The sequence below is a fragment of the Anabas testudineus genome, chromosome 9 (assembly GCF_900324465.2).
Source record: "Anabas testudineus chromosome 9, fAnaTes1.2, whole genome shotgun sequence".
NCBI lineage: Eukaryota > Metazoa > Chordata > Actinopteri > Anabantiformes > Anabantidae > Anabas > Anabas testudineus.
The window spans coordinates 12,327,407-12,346,282 of NC_046618.1; the positions used below are offsets into that span (position 1 = coordinate 12,327,407).

At 39.6% G+C, this 18,876-nt stretch overlaps 1 protein-coding gene across 1 annotated transcript; it reads left to right on the plus strand.

Annotated features, from left to right (window-relative positions):
• The first annotated feature begins 2,517 nt into the window (after positions 1-2,517).
• limk2 (LIM domain kinase 2) lies at positions 2,518-18,686 on the plus strand. The gene is made up of 16 exons (XM_026343457.1): positions 2,518-2,745; positions 3,019-3,115; positions 8,909-9,044; positions 11,762-11,871; positions 12,175-12,360; positions 12,627-12,732; positions 13,769-13,983; positions 14,092-14,278; positions 14,362-14,448; positions 14,654-14,785; positions 15,276-15,332; positions 15,515-15,580; positions 15,824-15,998; positions 16,096-16,151; positions 16,485-16,642; positions 16,988-18,686. Exons 1-16 carry the CDS (start codon positions 2,730-2,732, stop codon positions 17,199-17,201), a joined length of 1,998 nt encoding a protein of 665 aa, XP_026199242.1. The 5' UTR covers positions 2,518-2,729; the 3' UTR covers positions 17,202-18,686.
• The last annotated feature ends 190 nt before the right edge of the window (positions 18,687-18,876 follow it).

Here is an 18,876-nt window from a genome sequence, read left to right on the forward strand (position 1 = left end):
TCATATTCTTCCAGCACATGGTCTGCGGCCCTTTTTTCTTTCTCGACTGCAGTCAGATCGTCGGGCTTCGACATCTGCCACAGGAGGTCTCGAACACGGGATTCAGTATGAACGGGCATCGATCCTACCGCTGCTCTACCCGGCCGCCAATACACACAAATATCATTCTTCTATATAAATCTAGAATTTTCCCATTAGGCTCTTTAACATTGAGCTACACGGGTGTTTACACTCCCTGTACTCTTGGACTTTTTAACACCTTAGTTTAGCGCAAACACACCTCTGGTGCTGCTTCATGAGGAGAAACTACTTCCTTCTGATAATCCACTATTTGACTGGACACATTTTCCAACCCTCTTTCATAAGGTCGCAAAGATCAAATCACTTCAATTACGTTTCACTCAAGTTTACTAGCGGATTAGCTCACAGTGCTAACGTTAGCCGATAAGCTAACAAGCTACGCCAGATAGCTCTTGCTTTTTCACCGTTTTCTCAAACGGAGCCAGAATTAACAACACACTTTGTGGGCCGCACGGTCATATAGCAATTGGTTATAGTGTAATACTAATTTCACTCACCACTTTAACTTCTTCGTTTGTAAAAACACCCAACTATTATTGTGTCAGCGTTTTATCTCAGCCTACTTGTGCTTTTAATCTTCCTTCAAATCCACCGTTACTTTCTTCTTCTACTTTTTTTTCTACTTTTTTCTTCTTCTTCTACTTCTTCTTCTTCTTCTTCTCTTCCTCCTCTGCTCATCTACGGTTCCGGAGTGTGGAGCGTCGTGTTTTTTTTTTAAGGCCCTGCTCAACTCCTAAACAAGTCATGTGGACCTGTCATTCACGTTAACATTAAGAATTTAATGCAAAACACCAAACGTCTTAGGGGAAAGACAAATTACTTTTCTATGGAGGACGCGGAACCAATCAAAGCTTTCTTGTAATATTTTAATTGGAAATTGGCGGAATGCAAATTGGTCAACACCCTCATCTGGGGCCGTGTCAATCAATTGGACTCCATTGAAAGAAATTAAAGATCAACTTCTTTTTACGTTTCATCAAGATGTTTTGAACGAATAACACATCAAACATTACATGCGCTATTGTCCTACACTGTGGTAACAGAATAATGAACAGACTTGAAATACTATCATACTTGTATGTGAGATAATGTCAAATACAACTTGATTAGCACAAGCTTGCCATTTTTTCTTTGAGAATGTTGATGGAAAAGTACAGTTGCTCTGGAAAGAAGAGGCATGAAGGTCAGTCGTAGTAAGACAGAATACATGTGTCTAAACGAGAGGGATCAAGGTAGAAGCGTTAGGTTACATGGGGCTGAGGTGAAGAAGGTGCAGGAGTTAAAGTACTTGGGGTCAACAGTTCAGTGTGATGGGGAGTGTGGAAAAGAAGTGAAGAGGCGAGTGCAGGCAGTTTGGAGTGGATGGAGGAAAGTGTCAGGAGTGTTGTGTGACAGAAGAGTGTCAGCAAGACTCAAAGGAAAGGTGTACAATCTGCACTAACACCTTCACGTTGTATCTCCTGGACCTATGGGTGGAGGAATCAAAGGGAACAGACAGTTACGGCAGGGGTCCAGCAACCTTTCACACCCAAAGTTTCCCGTTTCCACGGAAAAGAAAACACTGGGACCGCAAATAACTTTTTGACATCTAAATCAAGATAATACCTAATGTTTTTCAATCTTTACGCTTTGTATTAACAACTATAGTGTGTTCCTTATAAAATGCATGATGTGCTACAGAGAAAAGGAAATTTCATTCATGTATAATAAACACATTTTAAACTCTCAAAAAACAAAAAATGGAAAAAAATAAAATAAAACACAACTAGTTGAAGGTCTCTACATTTAGTCATTTAGCTTTTATCCAAAGCGACGTACAAGGGTACGACAGTGTGGAGCACAGGAAGAGGTCTTGCCTAACGACCCAGCTGGGATTCGAACCCTGGTCTCCCACGTGGGAGGTGGTGATCTTACCACTACGCCAAAGATAGACAATAATATGTTATTTGTTCTTGATGAAGTTGATCTTTAATTTCTTTCAACAGAGTCCAGTTGATTGACACAGCACCAGATGACGGTGTTGACCAATTTGCATTCCTCTAATTTGAAATTGAGAGAAATGTCTTAAATTCTTTATCTTAATTTCAATGACAAATCAATGTCATGTAAGTATTAACCATATATTTAATCTGTAGCTGAATGCACTCATTAAACCACTCTGAATAATAACAATATTTGTGAACTTTATAACGTGTGTCTGTGTGTAGTATTTACTTTAAATAATCCCTTTTTTTTCACCTGTTTCTTTGAGATTAAATAGATTTGAAGTGAACGATGACTCACTGAGGCAGTGAGGGCTTGCGGTCGTTAGGTGGCGCCACAGGTCTTGTTGCTCCGTCCTCAGCCGGACCTCAGTCTCGTCCTGCTTCCAGGTGCTGCTGTTGCGCCCTTCCGCTCTCCGTACAGGAATTTGTAGACGGGATTACGTCAGTTGTCCTGCCTGCGTTAAAAAAAAAAAAAAAGCAATTCTGTCTGCGAGGGGCACGATCCTTATTTCTTTGAGGACTAGAGGGGATTTGCATGCTTTCCTGTCGTATTCAGAGTTTGGAGTTTGGCAGTTCGCGTTGGACAACGAGGAGGAATTTAACTTCTTCAGTATGAAAAGTTTGTAAAAGGACCTGGAAATCGACGACGCTCTCTCAAAGTAGATGGAGGAACAAGAAGGTAAAAAATAGTTTCAGGTTGTAACTTTGAGCTGGGGAGAGGTCACATGGTTTCCGAGCTGCTGGACTCTACTATCTGTATTATCCACTCTCCTTCTACACGGCGACTTAATTCAATGTTGCAATGTTAAACTTGAGTTTGTGCAAGTTCAGTCTAACGACGAAAATACCTGTTGTTTACTCTCATTCGGCTCCTCCGTTATATTTACCTACTATAGCCGGAATTTTCCTCTAAATTAACTCCATTTTAATCCGATACTGTGATTTCTTGCAGGTACAGATAACTGTTATTGTGTGGGCTGTGGAGGCAAAATTCAAGACTCGTTTCACATCAAAGTTCTCCAGGACACCTGGCACAACGCCTGCTTTCAGTAAGTGGTCCACTTCAGGGGTTTTTAAACACGCTTGCAAGTAGCCTCTGTTCTGTAATGAGGTCAGATTTGTCAGCCACAGTCTGATAAGTGAAGGCTTTGTTTTTTGATAAAATGAGGAGGGCAGCAGATTGTATTGACATGTGTACAGTTGTTTTTCTGTTTGGGTGTGCTCACAAACGGCCTTGTGGATAATCCCAGAAGCTTCTGTCCTGTAGCCTAAACATTTTTCACAGTGCACGGTTGTTTGCCAGCCTCTCTGCACAAAGTGCACATGTAGGATGTCATTATTGCCAGGGTCACGGTTGACCGGTCTGTGCAGAAGGACAGCCCAGGTTCCTGAACATACTGTAAATTGTGGAGCGAAACGATCACACTCTCCCACTGAGGAGTTTGCCCTCTGCTCAGAGGTTTAATGATTTCCACACTTGGTGCTGATGTGAGCTCTTTGGTTTCCACAGGTCACTGCCCGCAGTGAGATATCTCTGTGTGCTGCAGTGACCCTGTGCCTGAATGCCAACATGATGTAACTCTAACAGGGGTTTCCTTCATGTTTAACTGTATTTTTAGTTATCTCTGTTTTGAGATAAGATGGCTCAGATTTAAAAACACTTCTTGATCTGACAGACAAAATTGTCGTGTGTGTTTTGAACTGACCTCAGGATCCTTTCTGTACCTTTAGTGCATCCTTTCCTCTAACTATTACTCCACACCAATATGATCAAACACACGTAAGAACTGGTTTAGCTATGGAGCACAGCTTTTCATGAGAGGCTACATGCTCTACAGTATATCCAAACATGTTTTGGTTTTTTATAACTGGAGTCTGTCTCTGGGGGTCTTCTGGCATGTCCAGAAATCAAAGTAAAGAACAAATCTATTGCTGACTGTGTGGTCTGTTTCTGTCAACTGAAATAGCTCTGTAGTAGCTCTGAGCCAGTATCAAGCACTGTGCTTACATAACCTTTCACTTTGTCCAAATGCTGAGTCTTTAATAACACATACAGCTCCTTTTATCATCACACAGGCAAAGTTCCTGATACAGCTGTGTTACTCACCATTGATCACCCAGCCACCCCGCTCCCCCATTCCTCTGTCCTTTTATACTCCCTTACATTTCTTGGCAAACTTCTTCATACTGTAGCAGCATCATTGTATGAAACATCTGCAGTCATATTTGAAGTACTGTCATTTATCTAAATGTCCTGCATTTGTCCTTATGAACCTTTGGGATATTATAGGTAATTTATCACTACTCGCAACCAATTATTTGGTTTAAAGTGTTTAATCTCTGAAGTCTTGAAGGACGTAGTACTGCAAACATAAAGATGTTTGCAGTACTACCCCCCGTGTGGTGTTCATATTGTCTATTGTCCATAAGCTGCCACTCTGCCGTCCATGTACTTTCACCTTGTGCTGCATTCTTACAAGCTGAGGTCACTCTTGTTCCAGTAAACCTGGCACTCTTACTGAGGCCTATAGGTAACGGCACATTCGACTCTGCTGTGTTCTGCATTCCTAGACAGCGATTCAGACGTGTGAGTCTGCTCCCTCAGACGCAGACTAGTCTTTTTTATTTTTTTTAACTTTCAAAGAGAGATATTTCCTATGTTGTACTTTACTGGGAGTGCAACGAGCTGCAGATATTAACACCATACTACGTCATAAAAACAAGTATTATATGTCCTCTTGTTTAAAATACAGGATGAGGATACTTCACTGATCTTGATCTACCCTCGTTTAAATATCTGCAGTAACACATGACAGTGAATTCTATATTAATTAATTAGTTTGAACACACATAGGCAGTGTATGTACACATACATGTTTGTTATATATATTGTTTATTCTAGTTTGGTAGGGGTAAAAGGAATGTACAAATGTACACTCGCAAATAATACTCACCAACATCTACTGAGTCTACCATATAAAAATCACCCTGTGTGGGCCCTTAATTACATAAAGAAAATTATAAATAAGCAAGATAAAAAAAAAAAGAAAATTAAGGATACAACTGAGAACATCATCATATATATGCTTTATAAAACATAAAATTTCCTTTTACTTCTCGGTGACAGATTCAACCAGTGTATTGGAAACCATGCATGCAGAGCTGAAATAATAAGGTTGCAGACAAGTCATAAAGAAATAACAGCAGTTGTGTGATGAACAAAATTATAATTATAAAAAACATGTAGTTACTTTCTGGCAATTAAAAATCAAATATTTAGTCACTGAAATAATAAATATTTGTAGCCCTAATTGTAGTGGAAGAGATCTGTAATATAAATTAATTGAAATTAAGGGTATATTTTGGTATGTCTTCTGAAACTGATTTCCTTAACTATACAGACTGTCCCTGTTATGTGAATGCAGAAAAACTGTCACTCTTCTCTTAGAAAGAATTTATTGTGCAGGGCACTGGAAACCAGCAGTCACACACCCTGTGATAAAGTCTTACTAAAAGTGTAACACTCCCTCCATAGTTGTTCAACGCCCATATTAAAGTTCCCACTCTCTGACTGTCTCTGCTCCAAACTTCAACAAAGGAATACATTCCAGCAAGAATGTGGATTTAAGGAAATGAGTAATGTTTATTTTGTAGTGTTTGTGCAGGCAGGACCGTGGCATTGTTCATTGCAGAACCACCTGAGTTTAGTGCAGACATGACACACACACACGCGCGCGCGCATACACACACACACACACACGCACCGACGGAAGTCAGGTGTTTTGATAAGCAGCCTTACATCACCTTATCTTGATATATTACAGGGGCATAATAGTAAGTATAGTTTATGAGCTGGTTTTGCTTAGAAATGCGTTTTTTGAAGAGCAAGGTAGATCAGGTGAAAGAATTAGTTTTTTCCTCCTACACCTGGAAAAATCTTGAAAGTCCCACATATCGACTGAAGTACTGCACTTCTTTTCTTCCTTGTCCATACTTATCTTTTATCTGATCAGACCATGTCTAGATAGACTGATAGTGATACAGATCCTACCAGCACCAGTAGCTTGGTGGATTTATGAGACTTATAGTCATGCCACTGACTCTTTTAGAGTTCATCTTTTTACTCTAATTAAAAATTGTGACCAATGTTTGTAAGGAATTTGATTTGCAGTTAAAAATAGACTTGTTAGTTCTTTCTGATAGACAGACTGTATAATGATAACACTGTTGGCATTTCTGCAATGTGTATTCTCGTAAAGATTTGATTTACAAGTTATTCTGTAGAATTTTAAAACTGTATTTTCAGCGATTAGAGTCCTCTGAAAATCGTTTCATAAACAGTGACTAGATTCTGCCGTCAGACTGTGGGATATATTTCACATATAAACATTTGATCAAATGTGTGGCCTGTAGTGCAGCTGTGGCCACAGCACCACCATTGCTCATGCAATCATTATCCCAGCAAACTTTCTGCTCTGCTTCCCCTCATTATGCCACAGTGTGACGAATCAGACTCAGTCATTATTACACCGACCTCCTGAGGCAGTGGCTGTCACTTGATGTTAAAGACTGAAACGTCTCCCCTGCCTCAGAACCAGTGTCACCCCACTCTCCACTTCTATCTTCACAAAAGACAAAAACATGTGGTGTTCCCTCTGTACGATAACTGCTTAAGTAAGTCCCTGGAGTCTTTGCCAATATCAGTAAGCCTGGATCAGTTTTATCAGCAGTGCAGAGAGCAACATGATGCATGACGCTCAGATGAAAAGACATTTTTTCTTGCATACTTTTACGTTTGCATGTTTCTTAGATATGATATTCCTGATATTATTAACATGTGAACATACAGAGAGCATTTTCCAAAAGGGCAAAAGCATCAGCAGATCTTTCCCAGCCATGCCGAGTCCTTGAATTAGAAATAGTTGTTAATCAGGAAGTCATTACAGTGTCAGTTGAATGTGTGTTTGTTATTGTAGTCATTCCAGAAAGCAACCTGTGTTTTGTGTCACACCTTCTGGCTTGATCGTGTTTTTAAATCTGAAGTTTTAGGAGAAAATTGTCCTCTCCACTAAATCCACTATCCAAAACATGCCAACACGTGTATTTTGTTGTGATTAATTTGTTTGTTTCAGTAGCCTGTTCTCAAATTACTGAGAAATTGAGTCAAAAACAAGATGATTTTAGAAGCTGTTTAGATACTGTGAGTATTTCAGAAGTTCTAATGGCAACAATAGCAATAAAAAAACATTAAAGAGATTTCAGAAACCCAATCTCAGACAGATTGGTTTATCCTTGATTGTATTGTGGCAGTCAAACCTGCTGCCACCATTTTGCATAACCAGTGCAGCTTGTTCGAGCTCCAAGCCTGCAGGTGCTTCCCAGATTGCTTTCAACTTTAGCATTCCTTTTACTCTGAACATTTTGTCCTGAAGTCACAACCATTATTGTCCCTTTTAATTTATGTCTTCTCAAAGTACATCTTGGATTATTTTTATTATTTTGTATTATGGAAAACAATTAAGCGCAACAAGTTATTAGTATTCACTTTTTAAAATGTTCTATTGCATTTGTATTGTTGAAGCAGTCCACCTTAACTAGACTGCTGACAGAAAAATGTGGGAGAAAGAGGAGAATACCTGGTGAAACCAGGATATAGGTTATGTGGTTTGCATATTGCCATAAATCTAACAGGATTTCTTTTTATTGTTTACATTGACCTTTTTATGTTATATTTAAGTAACTGCAAGAAAAACCTGAACAATGAGCAACCAGATGTTTTTTGTAAAATAACTGGATCCTATTAAGGTGCTGGAAATAAGATTTTGGCAGTATCATTGGTAGTGTGCAGAGGCTATTAACCAAATGTTCCCTCAATCCACCATCTGCGAAGACCTGGCACATTCTCCTTTCTCAAAAGTGTAGCAACTCTTGGTACCGTCTGTTTTTTCTTACATTGTAACACACAGTAACACCACACGTGCAAGACCCAGCACATCTTGTGAGTTAGGTATTTACTGTGCCCTACACTTAGTAAACAAAAAGAAAAGTACATGTTGTTGTCAGGAACATGCCCACAGCTAATGTTTCTGTCCTCTCCAAACCTAGAGCTGAAGTGGTTTCAATGCCATTCCTCTTTTATTATCTAACATTGACTTGATTGTAATGTATGTGAAATGAGAGATGATTTAACACGTTAGGCGATGGTTGGAAGTGTATTCTCCGTTAACTCTTAACAGACTGCAGGTGGCCCTCTGGTTTTTTCTCAGTGCTGAAACAATCTAAATGAATCATTCAAACCGTTAAATAAACTTTCTAACTGTCATTAAAGTGATTATAAACAACAGCTTATGCTTTTGGATCATTAAAGTCAAGTAAAATACTTAACATTTTGTGGTCACAGCTTTCCCCATGTGATAATTTGCTGTTTTTCAGTGATTTATTGCATCGACACTACAATGTAACATACTGTAGGCATTGCTGTTGCACTCTGTCCACTGGTGATGAGATATAAGATGTATTTTTTATAAACTAAAAGATTATATGAAGAATTAAAAACCACAGCTGATACAAAATTTTTAACCAACAATTAACAGTTTTCTTTCCACTATATCATTGCTTTAAAGGCAGATAGATCACCCTAACCTTTACAAGACAGAGAGGCACTCAGTGTTTGACACAGACTGATCACAAGAGTCAGTGATCCATGATCATCGTTAAAACATAATTTTGATATTTTACGTTGTCAAGGCCCTCACCTCTTCAACCTTCCCTTTTTATTGTTTTTGTTTTGTGCAGATATAACCAGGAGTGTTTTTTTTTTTTTTTTTTTTTTGTCCTTGCAGTTGTTCTGTGTGCTGTGACCACCTCACTAACTGGTACTATGAGAAGGATGGTAAGCTGTACTGTCGTAAACACTACTGGGAGAAGTTTGGAGAGCTCTGTCATGGCTGCTCTCTGCTCATGACTGGACCGGCCATGGTAAGTCTGCTCCTCTCAACACATCTGACTGGGGGAAAGAGATGTTTGTGCAGTGTTGGTCTGTCGGTCCAGGACACGAGACAGCTGGATGAATTGTCCTTTAAGATTCAAAGGGGACTCTACTGTTTTAATTAAAATCAAATCTTTAGAGAGTTGTGTTTGTAATAGAAAGCAACAAACTACACAGGGTGGGGCATGTGAAAAATGTGTTTTCCAGGGTGCATATGAAAAAAGGGAATCGTGCATTATGAAAGATTATCAAGGGAAATGTAGGAGCCATGTTTTTTAAAGCCTTAAAATAGCCTAAAAGTCAGGCTGACCTATTCAACTAGCTTCTCATTATGTTTTGTTTTTATATTTAATATTTTGCTGGTGTGAATATATTGTTTCATGTGTACTCTTTTCTTTTGCTTTTCTGTTTGTGTGAGGCTTCAGTCTAACAAATCTAAAAGCATCAGTAAGAAGAAGTTAGACCACTGTTTCTACATGTGAATGCCAGGCTTTCAAAGCCTGCCTTGCCATGAATCATGTAACAACAATTGCCAACAATTTCCCCCTCTACTTAAATAATACCAGAATGCCCACAGAGCGTGTCAGTGCCCTCTGTGTTCCCGATTCTCCCCACTGCTCCAGATTCTTACTAACATGCACTAAAAGGCAGGGGGCTGTTTTTGTGGCGATTACATTACATACTTTATGTTGGCTGCTGCCGATCATAGCAGATTGAACCATAGACCTCACTTGTGAATTAGTTTCACCCCTTGAGGCCCCAGTTTTGTTCCCTCTCTGTACAGCAGTCCTCCACAGTTCACTTCCTCAAGGACACAGAATATTTAGTGGGAAGACGCTAGAACACGAGGTGGTTTTGGAGCCCATCTTGTGGAGTCCTCTGTGGTGAAGTGGCTCTGCAGACATTATCCACAGTCTATCATTCCTGTTATAAGCAATATTATGTAACTTTTCAAAGGAGACATTGCACATTCTTCCTTCTACAAATTTAAAGTTTGATCAGTGAGCAATAAAATACAATTACTGTCAACTGTCAGGAGCAATAGTTACTGGTTATATCATAAGGGCTCTGGAATACTTATCAGGCTGTGTCAAAGTGTGATACATCCTATGTACCTTGATGCAAAACCTACTGCTCATCTATAAGGAAAATCGAAGGCTATTTACTATTCAGATTTTATTGATGAATAATACAGACAATGAATAACATTTTCAAAATGAGCTTCAGTAGATGGCATTTGGTGTGTTACCCCTGAGAAATGGCTGCATGTTGAATTGAATCCATATGTGAGTCAGATTTGATGGAGTTCCCATGATGAAACATGAAATTCAGGTGGCAGTAACAAATACTGATCACAACTGGGGTCACTTGTCACCACCATGGAGCCAGAGTAAATGTTTTTTCTTTTTGCCACCGAGCAACACACATAATGGACTCTTCTATTTAGTATTGGCATCCTGCTTCATCAACCAGTGAAGCCAAGAGTTTTTGGCAGAGCTGAATTGGCTCTGTCGTCTCTCGGCCAGAAAGAGAGTCATTGTGGTCCATCGACAGAGGAGGGTCACGCAGAGCTGCTGCTCCTTTGTTACACATTCAAGTCCAGAACACTATTGTTTTTGTCCTGGGTTTAATTATTTGTTTGTGTTCTACATTATAAGGCTCTGTTCTTGATTATGATTTTATGTAATTCATTTGATTCACAATTCACCTACTCTTGCTCGTCAGTTTGACATTTTCCTCCTCTTCGGAATAACTTTGAACTGTTCTACACGTTGATCTCGTTTTGTTTACAGCTCTGTCGTATAGTCTAAGCCCCTGGGCAGGTTGTGACTGCAGCCAGTGATGGATCTGTTCTTGGCTTCAAGGCAGGGAGTTACAGACAGACTCCTGACATGTCACAATGATTTGGATGACATCACTTTAATCTCTCTGGAGCTGAGGGAAATCCTTTCCCTGCGCTGACTTGTTGACTCAAAGACTTGGTTGAAGAGTTACATACAGAAATAAGCTTAAATAGTGGTTAACTAAACTGTTCCCAAATCTGTTTTTAATATGTTGTGTAATCACATGAAATGTAACTGTATTAAGTAAACTGAAGAGTAACAACAAAAAAAAAACGTTTTTTCAGTGAGCTATTAATGGACGTTATTCACCCATAATGCAATGTACCAAGGAAATTCTCACGGCTGGAGAACAGCTGGTGAAATAGCGTCAGTCAATTTTTTTTATTTTTTTTATTATGTTCTTATTATTATTTACTGTTTTTGCTCTAGTATGTGCTCGGTTACGTTACCTGCTTTCTGAAAACTGGACACAGACAGTAGATATACAAATAAAATGGGAGCCATAAATTTCAGAAAGGAAAATCTGTCAGCGATGTACAACCAATGTTTATGAGAGAGAACGCACGGGACAAATTGTGAGTTGGTTTCAGTGGACTGAACGCAGGAACGTCAGCGAGACGAGCAGCTCAGACCTGCAGGGGGAGGTGATATCATAGCAGATTCCAGACAGACTGAGAGTGAAGCAGGTGTTACTACTGTGTCACTGCTAAAACTGCAGGAGGAGGGCAGAAGGCAGCACGCAGAACAACACGCTCCCCTCTGACGAGAACAGCACAGTAGAGCAGGACGGCAGCCTCGCTGTCAACACGTTACTTCTTTCTTATTCGCGCTGTAGTGATTAGCTGGTTTGTTGGTGGTTCCAGGTGGCTGGAGAACACAAGTATCACCCCGAGTGCTTCGTGTGTCTGAGGTGCAAGGTGGTGATTGAGGACAGGGATACTTATGCCTTAGTCGAGAGATCGAAACTCTACTGGTAAGTGACCTACACAGAACATCTGTGAAGTAATTTGTAATATTGACAGTTTAGTTTAAAGGAGTCCCATGCAGCTGGAAGTTTCTGTATTAGCTCATTTTGCAGCATTTTGAATAATTTTTTTTTAAATGGATTTGAAGAACAGCAAGCATTCATGTCCTCAAGTTAATGTTCAGCCATTAGTCATTATTCGTTACCTGTTATTCTTTAGTTCCTTCAATTTTGCGTCCTTTGAACAGCACAGGGACAACAAGCACATGATCCCACACGCACTATGTTAATCGCTCTTCTTTGCGTTTACAGTGGAAAGTGCTACAAGCAGGCAGTCCTTACACCAATGTTGGAAAAGCGATCACATGACTCAATCCTAGACTCCCTGCCACACACAGTGACACTCATCTCGATGCCATCTGCAGCCAATGGCAAAAGGGGCTTCTCTGTCTCTGTGTTGAGGGACGTCAACGGCTCAGCAAGTGTACAAGTCAAAGAGTGAGTAGCAGCTCTTCATATGTGGGAACAGGTTGAGTAATACTTTATGTAATGCTGATTATAGGGTTGTTAAACAGCAGTGCAATGATGTGTGTTCAAGGGGTGGGTATTGACATGTTCATATCATGTAATAATGTGTCATTCATTCATGTCCTCTCAGTCCCTGTTTACTGGTTCATACCTGGTCAGAACTAATTAGTGTCTCAGTACATTCCTTCTGTCCTGCTAAATACTCACACAGTAGTGTTGGTGCTGTGTTGTTCCAGAGTCAGAGGGATGCTTATTAGTCCCGAGGTACGAAATGCCATCCATGTTGGTGATAGGATCCTGGAGATCAATGGACTTCCAGTGGGGACACTGATGGAGGAAGAGGTAGGTTTGTACCTCTTGTTTGTCTATACAAGAGGTGACATAGGTGCAAAATTTCCAATTTGAAGTGTGTGCTCTAAATAAAGTCCAAAATTCAAGTAGTCCACAAAGAAAACAGTGTACAGTATGCACTACTACAGCAGGTACTAAACGTTAAATGTACTGACAGTGGCTCATCACTAACAATATATTCATCTATTCTAAGGATCTACATCTGAAATGCAGTAAAGGTTCAAGATTTCCACAGAATTGTCTTAGGGTAAACAGGACACTGCAGTAAAGTAACCTACACAACCTTAGAACGGCACTTTACTTGATTATATAATACTTAGTTACCTGAACTTCTTCAAATGCATCTAAGCAATGTCTTTTATAAGAACAAGAACATTCCTTGAGTTTAATTTGCAATGCTATGCTTTCATTATACAACCACTACACGTGTGATTTTCAGCATTCCTCGCATTCCTCCATCATTTATACATACTTCAGGTGGGAGAGGACAGCGTGTGGAATGACTGCAGACTTATTCCCACAACCTCACCCTCACAAAATGTCATGCATTTCAATACAGTCTTTAGTTACTGTTTTCATGTTTTTGTTTCTAACTTCCTACCTCTCCTGTTTTCACTGTAACACATTTCAATATCTCATCTGAGAGGCTGAGTACATTACATCATTTAAATATCATCAATTCATCCATTTTAATTGGGTTTAACTTTTAACTTGATCCACTTTTTTATGCAGTCAAATCCTGCTTACTAATCAAACTCTCCTCAGGCTCTATGTAGTAAAAGGATGTAAGATATAAGAGACTTGAGCCTCTCTTGCAAAAGGGTACCTCATGTTTCTCTTTGAGATTCCACAGGTTGTGACAGAGCATCAGATTGATTCTACAGCTAGTCTGATTTAATTAGAAAAACCTTTGGCTGTTCTTTGTTGGATATCTAGGGAATACCGGGAAGAATCTGAAATATTCCTTGAAAGCTGATTATTTTCAATTCATGGGAAATGTTCTAACTGGAAATCATTGTTTATTTAGGTGGACAACCTTATCCATCACACCAGTCACACGTTACAGCTGCTTATAGAGTACGATCCTGTCAGGCACCGCTTGGATCAGCTCAGACTGGGATCACCCAGGAATCATCTGGGAATACCAGCCACTTCCCGCATGCGTCTGTCCTCACCTTCTGATGCAGTCTTGGAGAGAACGGATGTGGTTGATGACAACACACTAAAGAGGAGGTCTTTAAGGTATGTTCAGGCAAACCAGAACTGCACAGCTTACATGTTGTGGGTCTTTATTTGACAGGAGAGTTTTTTTTGTAATTTTTCATTTTAATAATTTTCTCTCTACTTCAGGCGCAGTAACAGCATATGTAAGTCACCTGGGCCAAATTCTCCCAAAGAGCCGGCTTTTATTACACGAGACATTGGGCGGTCAGAATCTTTGAGATCCTCCAGTAGCTGCTCTCATCGCATTTTCCGACCATGCGACCTAAGCCATGGAGAGATCTTAGGAAAAGGTTTCTTCGGACAAGCCATCAAGGTCAGCCTCCCACTGACAGTTCATTAACACTGCGATGCTTCAGCTAATATATATTTAATATGTTACTTTTGTTCCACCATCAGGTGACTCACAAAGCCACAGGAGAGGTGATGGTGATGAAGGAGCTAATCCGTTGTGATGAGGAGACCCAGAAAACTTTCCTACAGGAGGTTAGTAATCTTCTGCACTTCTTCCCATCAACCTGTGATTTATTATACTCGTAGATGAAAATAAGCCACATCCTCCACCAATTACTTCTGTGTTATTTTGAGTTTTTTGCCTTATTCCTGTGGGAATTGTGTTATATGTAATGCTCATTTATATATATTATAAGTTGTACTGTTAGGAACTTGTTTGTTTGTGTCTAATATTCAGGTTAAAGTAATGAGAAGTCTTGATCACCCCCACGTTTTGAGGTTCATCGGTGTGCTGTACAAGGATAAGAGGCTCAATTTGATAACAGAGTTTATTGAGGGAGGCACCCTGAAGGATTTCATCAGAGACACGGTAAGTTATACAAGTTGATTCACATCACTCTCTGTCTCCTTTCTTCCACCACAGAGCAGAACAAAAATCCTACAGTTGCCACTGAAAGAGACGTTTGCAGCTCAGGCTGCGTGGGAGGTGGCTGTCCTGAAGTAAACTCTGGACTGATAGACGGGCTCTAGGCTCCATATTGGACTGTCCAGCATGCCAGCTAGTCAAGACATGAAATCAGAACAGTTGTAGAAAGTGTTTTTAGGTGATACCTAAAGATCTGTCACTAATTTCTGAGGAGCAGTTCATATATTAGCACATGGCACTAATTTTATTCAGGGATGGGCAATGTTGATTTTTTTTTTTTATAATTTTATTTTCTGCTGTTGTTTATTTGGAGCTGGTGCAAAATCAAATTTTGTTCAGCCCTGTTGTGCAATAAGGTCTCGGGAAGCTTTATTCATTTTCTCTTCTGTGTTTATTTATTTTATTATTTTTTTTCTTTACTCTGGACTAACAGGACCCGTTTCCATGGGAGCAAAGAGTGAGCTTTGCAAAGAGCATCGCTTCTGGCATGGTGAGTTGACCTCTTGCAGCCATTAGTGGAGTTTTTTGCTGCTCTTTTCAGCTACTTAAATGTGTGTTACGAGAATTTGGTCACACATTCTACCTCACAAAGGGAAAGGATTAAAGATGGCTCCAGTCATGTGGATAGTGTTAAATCATACCCACCCTCCTCCTCTTTCCTTATTTTTGCAGGCATACCTTCACTCAATGAGCATCATACACAGAGACCTCAACTCTCACAACTGCCTGGTTAAACTGGTAGGTGCCATAAGTTTTTTTTTTTTTTAAACATTTCATGTGGACTTAAGACAATATTGCATTATATAAGTACATGCTAATAGAGCCCCTAAAAGCATTTCATGTATTAATGCTTCCTCAGCCATGAATAACTAAAACACCCCCCAGCTTTAACCCAATACCTTTTTCCCAGTTCTATTGTATATACAAAACTGTTTTATGCTAAGTTCAGAGTGAACCCTTAAAAGTGCCATTTTTCAACAGGACAACACTGTGGTTGTTGCTGACTTTGGACTTTCACGACTTGTAGTAGAGGAAAAAGTTAAGCCTCCACCTGAAAAACCTTCCACTAAGAAGAGGGTGTTCAGGCGTAGTGATAGAAAGAAGCGGTACACTGTAGTGGGAAACCCTTACTGGATGGCTCCAGAGATGCTCAATGGTGAGCTGCAGACAGAAAAATGAACTTAACTTATAGAAAATAATTATTTTAGTGGGTCAAAGAAAGTATAATATTTATTTATGCGTTGTCATTTCAGGTAAACGTTATGACGAGAATGTGGATATTTTCTCATTTGGAATTGTACTATGTGAGGTAAGAGCATACTTTCAGATCTGATTCTCTGATAACACAGCTTGTGATGGTAATGCTTTTGGTCCATAGGCTATTCCAAAATCCTGGATGTGGAAACGTCTAGTAAAATCTCAACCATAACTTATCTGTATTATCAGCGGAGTGCAAAGCAAGTTTCAAGACTACAGATCAAAAATGTAGTTTTATACTTTTATACTTACACAAAATACAAAGAGGAAACACTGTAAACCACCTTGGGTTCTATGCTTAATTATTCCTCCTGAAATTTCTAAAGAGCTTGTCTCCATCCTTTACTGATTGTCCTCCTCCTCTGTCTTGATCTTGATGATCCAGATCACTGGAAAAGTTTACGCAGACCCTGAGTGCCTCCCCAGGACACTGGACTATGGCCTGAATGTTGGCAAGTTCATAGAGAAATTCCTTCCTGAAGACTGTCCACCAGCCTTCTTTTCACTAGCTGTAGCCTGCTGTGACCTCACACCAGACACCCGGTGAGTACCTGCTGTTATTCTAATGGTTCATCATTTACTCTTTATTGTTTATTGTTTATTTTTGGCACAATTGCAGTGGTAAAATAAATACTGATTATTATGAACTTGAATAAGGCAAAATAAAGAGAGATCACCCCCTTGTGTGGCAGACTGTGTGCTGCTAGTTATTTAAACACGAGTCTGTAGAAGCAGTGGAGGAAAAAATAACCACTTTCAGATGCCGTCTTGACCCGCCTGCTCAGGGACACGCCTCTACTGGCAAATTGCTTCCTCGTGTTTTCTCTGTACCTTGTCAATCTGTTTTTAACCTTAAACCCCTCTCCCTACTAATTTCTCCCCCCTCAGCCCACCTTTCCAGAAACTAGAGGACTGGTTTGAAGCTCTGTCCCTCAACCAGGAGTTGGGGATCCCCCTGCCAGCTGAACTGGATGAACTGCATCACAGTCTTAGTCAACTCCACTGGCCTAAAGATGGCTCACTGGCCCAGAGCACATCAGCTCTTTCATCTCCAACAGCAGCTTCACCAGACTGTTCCAGTGTGACAGACAATGGCACCTAGGAGCTGTGCCTCCCTTTGTTTGGCCCCTCTGAACTGCTGCACTATCACTGTGGGTGAGACAAAGGAAAACCTGGATTGAACCCGAGCCATATTAGAACTGGATATCCTGAGGTAGCTGGATCCATCTCCCCGTGTGGGATCTTAACTCTGAGAGTGCCAGTTAACTGCAATGTGAGAGAAAAGACACATTTCAAAAAGCTGAGTATTAGTTTTTACCTTACTTAGCCTCTTGTCGACACACACAGTGTTGTACTAATGTTTACTGTGTACAAAATGCTACTTCCTGTGGTCCTTTAGCTGAAAGTGGACGAGCATCTTTATAAGGTGGAAAATCTCAATGAGTCCACACATGACAGAAGTTTTGCTTTTCTGGCTTTAAAATTGTTTGTCTTGTGTGGATTGCACATATCAGTCCTTGCCCAGAAGAGGACTCACTTCACTACAGCAGAATATAAATATGCTCAACAGTCTAGCTGACACGTCTAAGTAAACAAAGGGCAGGGCGTCAAGAAAACAGGAGTGATTTAAGGCTGCAGTAAAAGCAAAACAAACACTGAAAAGTTTAATCACTATCTCGCCCTATCTATCTACTCTATATCTTCTCAATCGTGTACACAAAGCAATATTCTTTTTGTTTTTTCATCTGAGCACCACTGATATCATATTTGTCAAGATGGTTATAAATATGGCCTGCTAATAGATTTAAATTCATTTCTTACAAATGGACATGGTTTCGATTTTTTCCCACATATTTTGTTTAAAGTTCTTAAAAACAGGACAGACACTGTTTTTTTTTTTTTAATGCATATCTCCTTCTACACAGTTCTCCTTAGAAAGACAATTCGTTATAATGGGAAACAATGAGATAGGACTCATTCAAATGTACTGGGTGTGACATTGCAATACTTTTGGAGGGGACTGTGGAGACAGATGATCATTCAAACACACGACTAAGGGCAATTCAGAGTCACCATAATCACAGAGTAACATAGTCCCAGTTGAAGCACATTTTTCTCACCTATCCAGATTTTTAACTTTGGTTACTATGGGGTATTATGTTGATAGTGAGAGAACTGACCTCACACAGAGTCTCATGTAAAAATCTTTATTCTTTTCATCTACTTGTCACTTTTTACCAGCCACAAGAACAATGTAACCCCACTACAGTTTCTTCAGAAATTGTGTTTTGTAGTTAATTGTCAAACATTATCATGGAAAAACTTGACCATAACAAGTTGCCTTGTACAGAAGACTTTAATTTTTTACTTAAGCAACGTGTATAAATATGTGCATATTATGCCTCAAATAGAATGTTTTGGTTTTTTTTTTTCTGGTGACAATACTAGATTTGTAGATTTTTATACATTTCGTTACCAATGGACGTTTGCCTTTTTTGCTATCATTATGCAAGGTACTGACGACCAGTTGTAACCACTATTATTTATATGACCATAGCGTTTCTTAAATAAACCTTCTGAAAGTTGGCTTTTTATTGTCTGTCAATTGTGATTGTCAGGAGTGTTGTTAATATTTAGCTGTTCTGTTACAGTTCAGTTTTGTTAGTGTTTTTTCATAACACAATTTTACATTTTAACTTAAAGCAGATCTGTAACTTTACTTTTCACTTATGCACATTTGTCATCTTCACATTTTATAGATTATATAATCGGTTTGA

Coding starts and splice junctions, on each gene's coding strand:
- limk2 (XM_026343457.1), top strand. Junction 3,116..8,908: donor TGGCACAACGCCTGCTTTCA/GTAAGTGGTCCA, acceptor TTGTCCTTGCAG/TTGTTCTGTGTGCTGTGACC. Junction 16,152..16,484: donor TTGGAATTGTACTATGTGAG/GTAAGAGCATAC, acceptor TTGATGATCCAG/ATCACTGGAAAAGTTTACGC.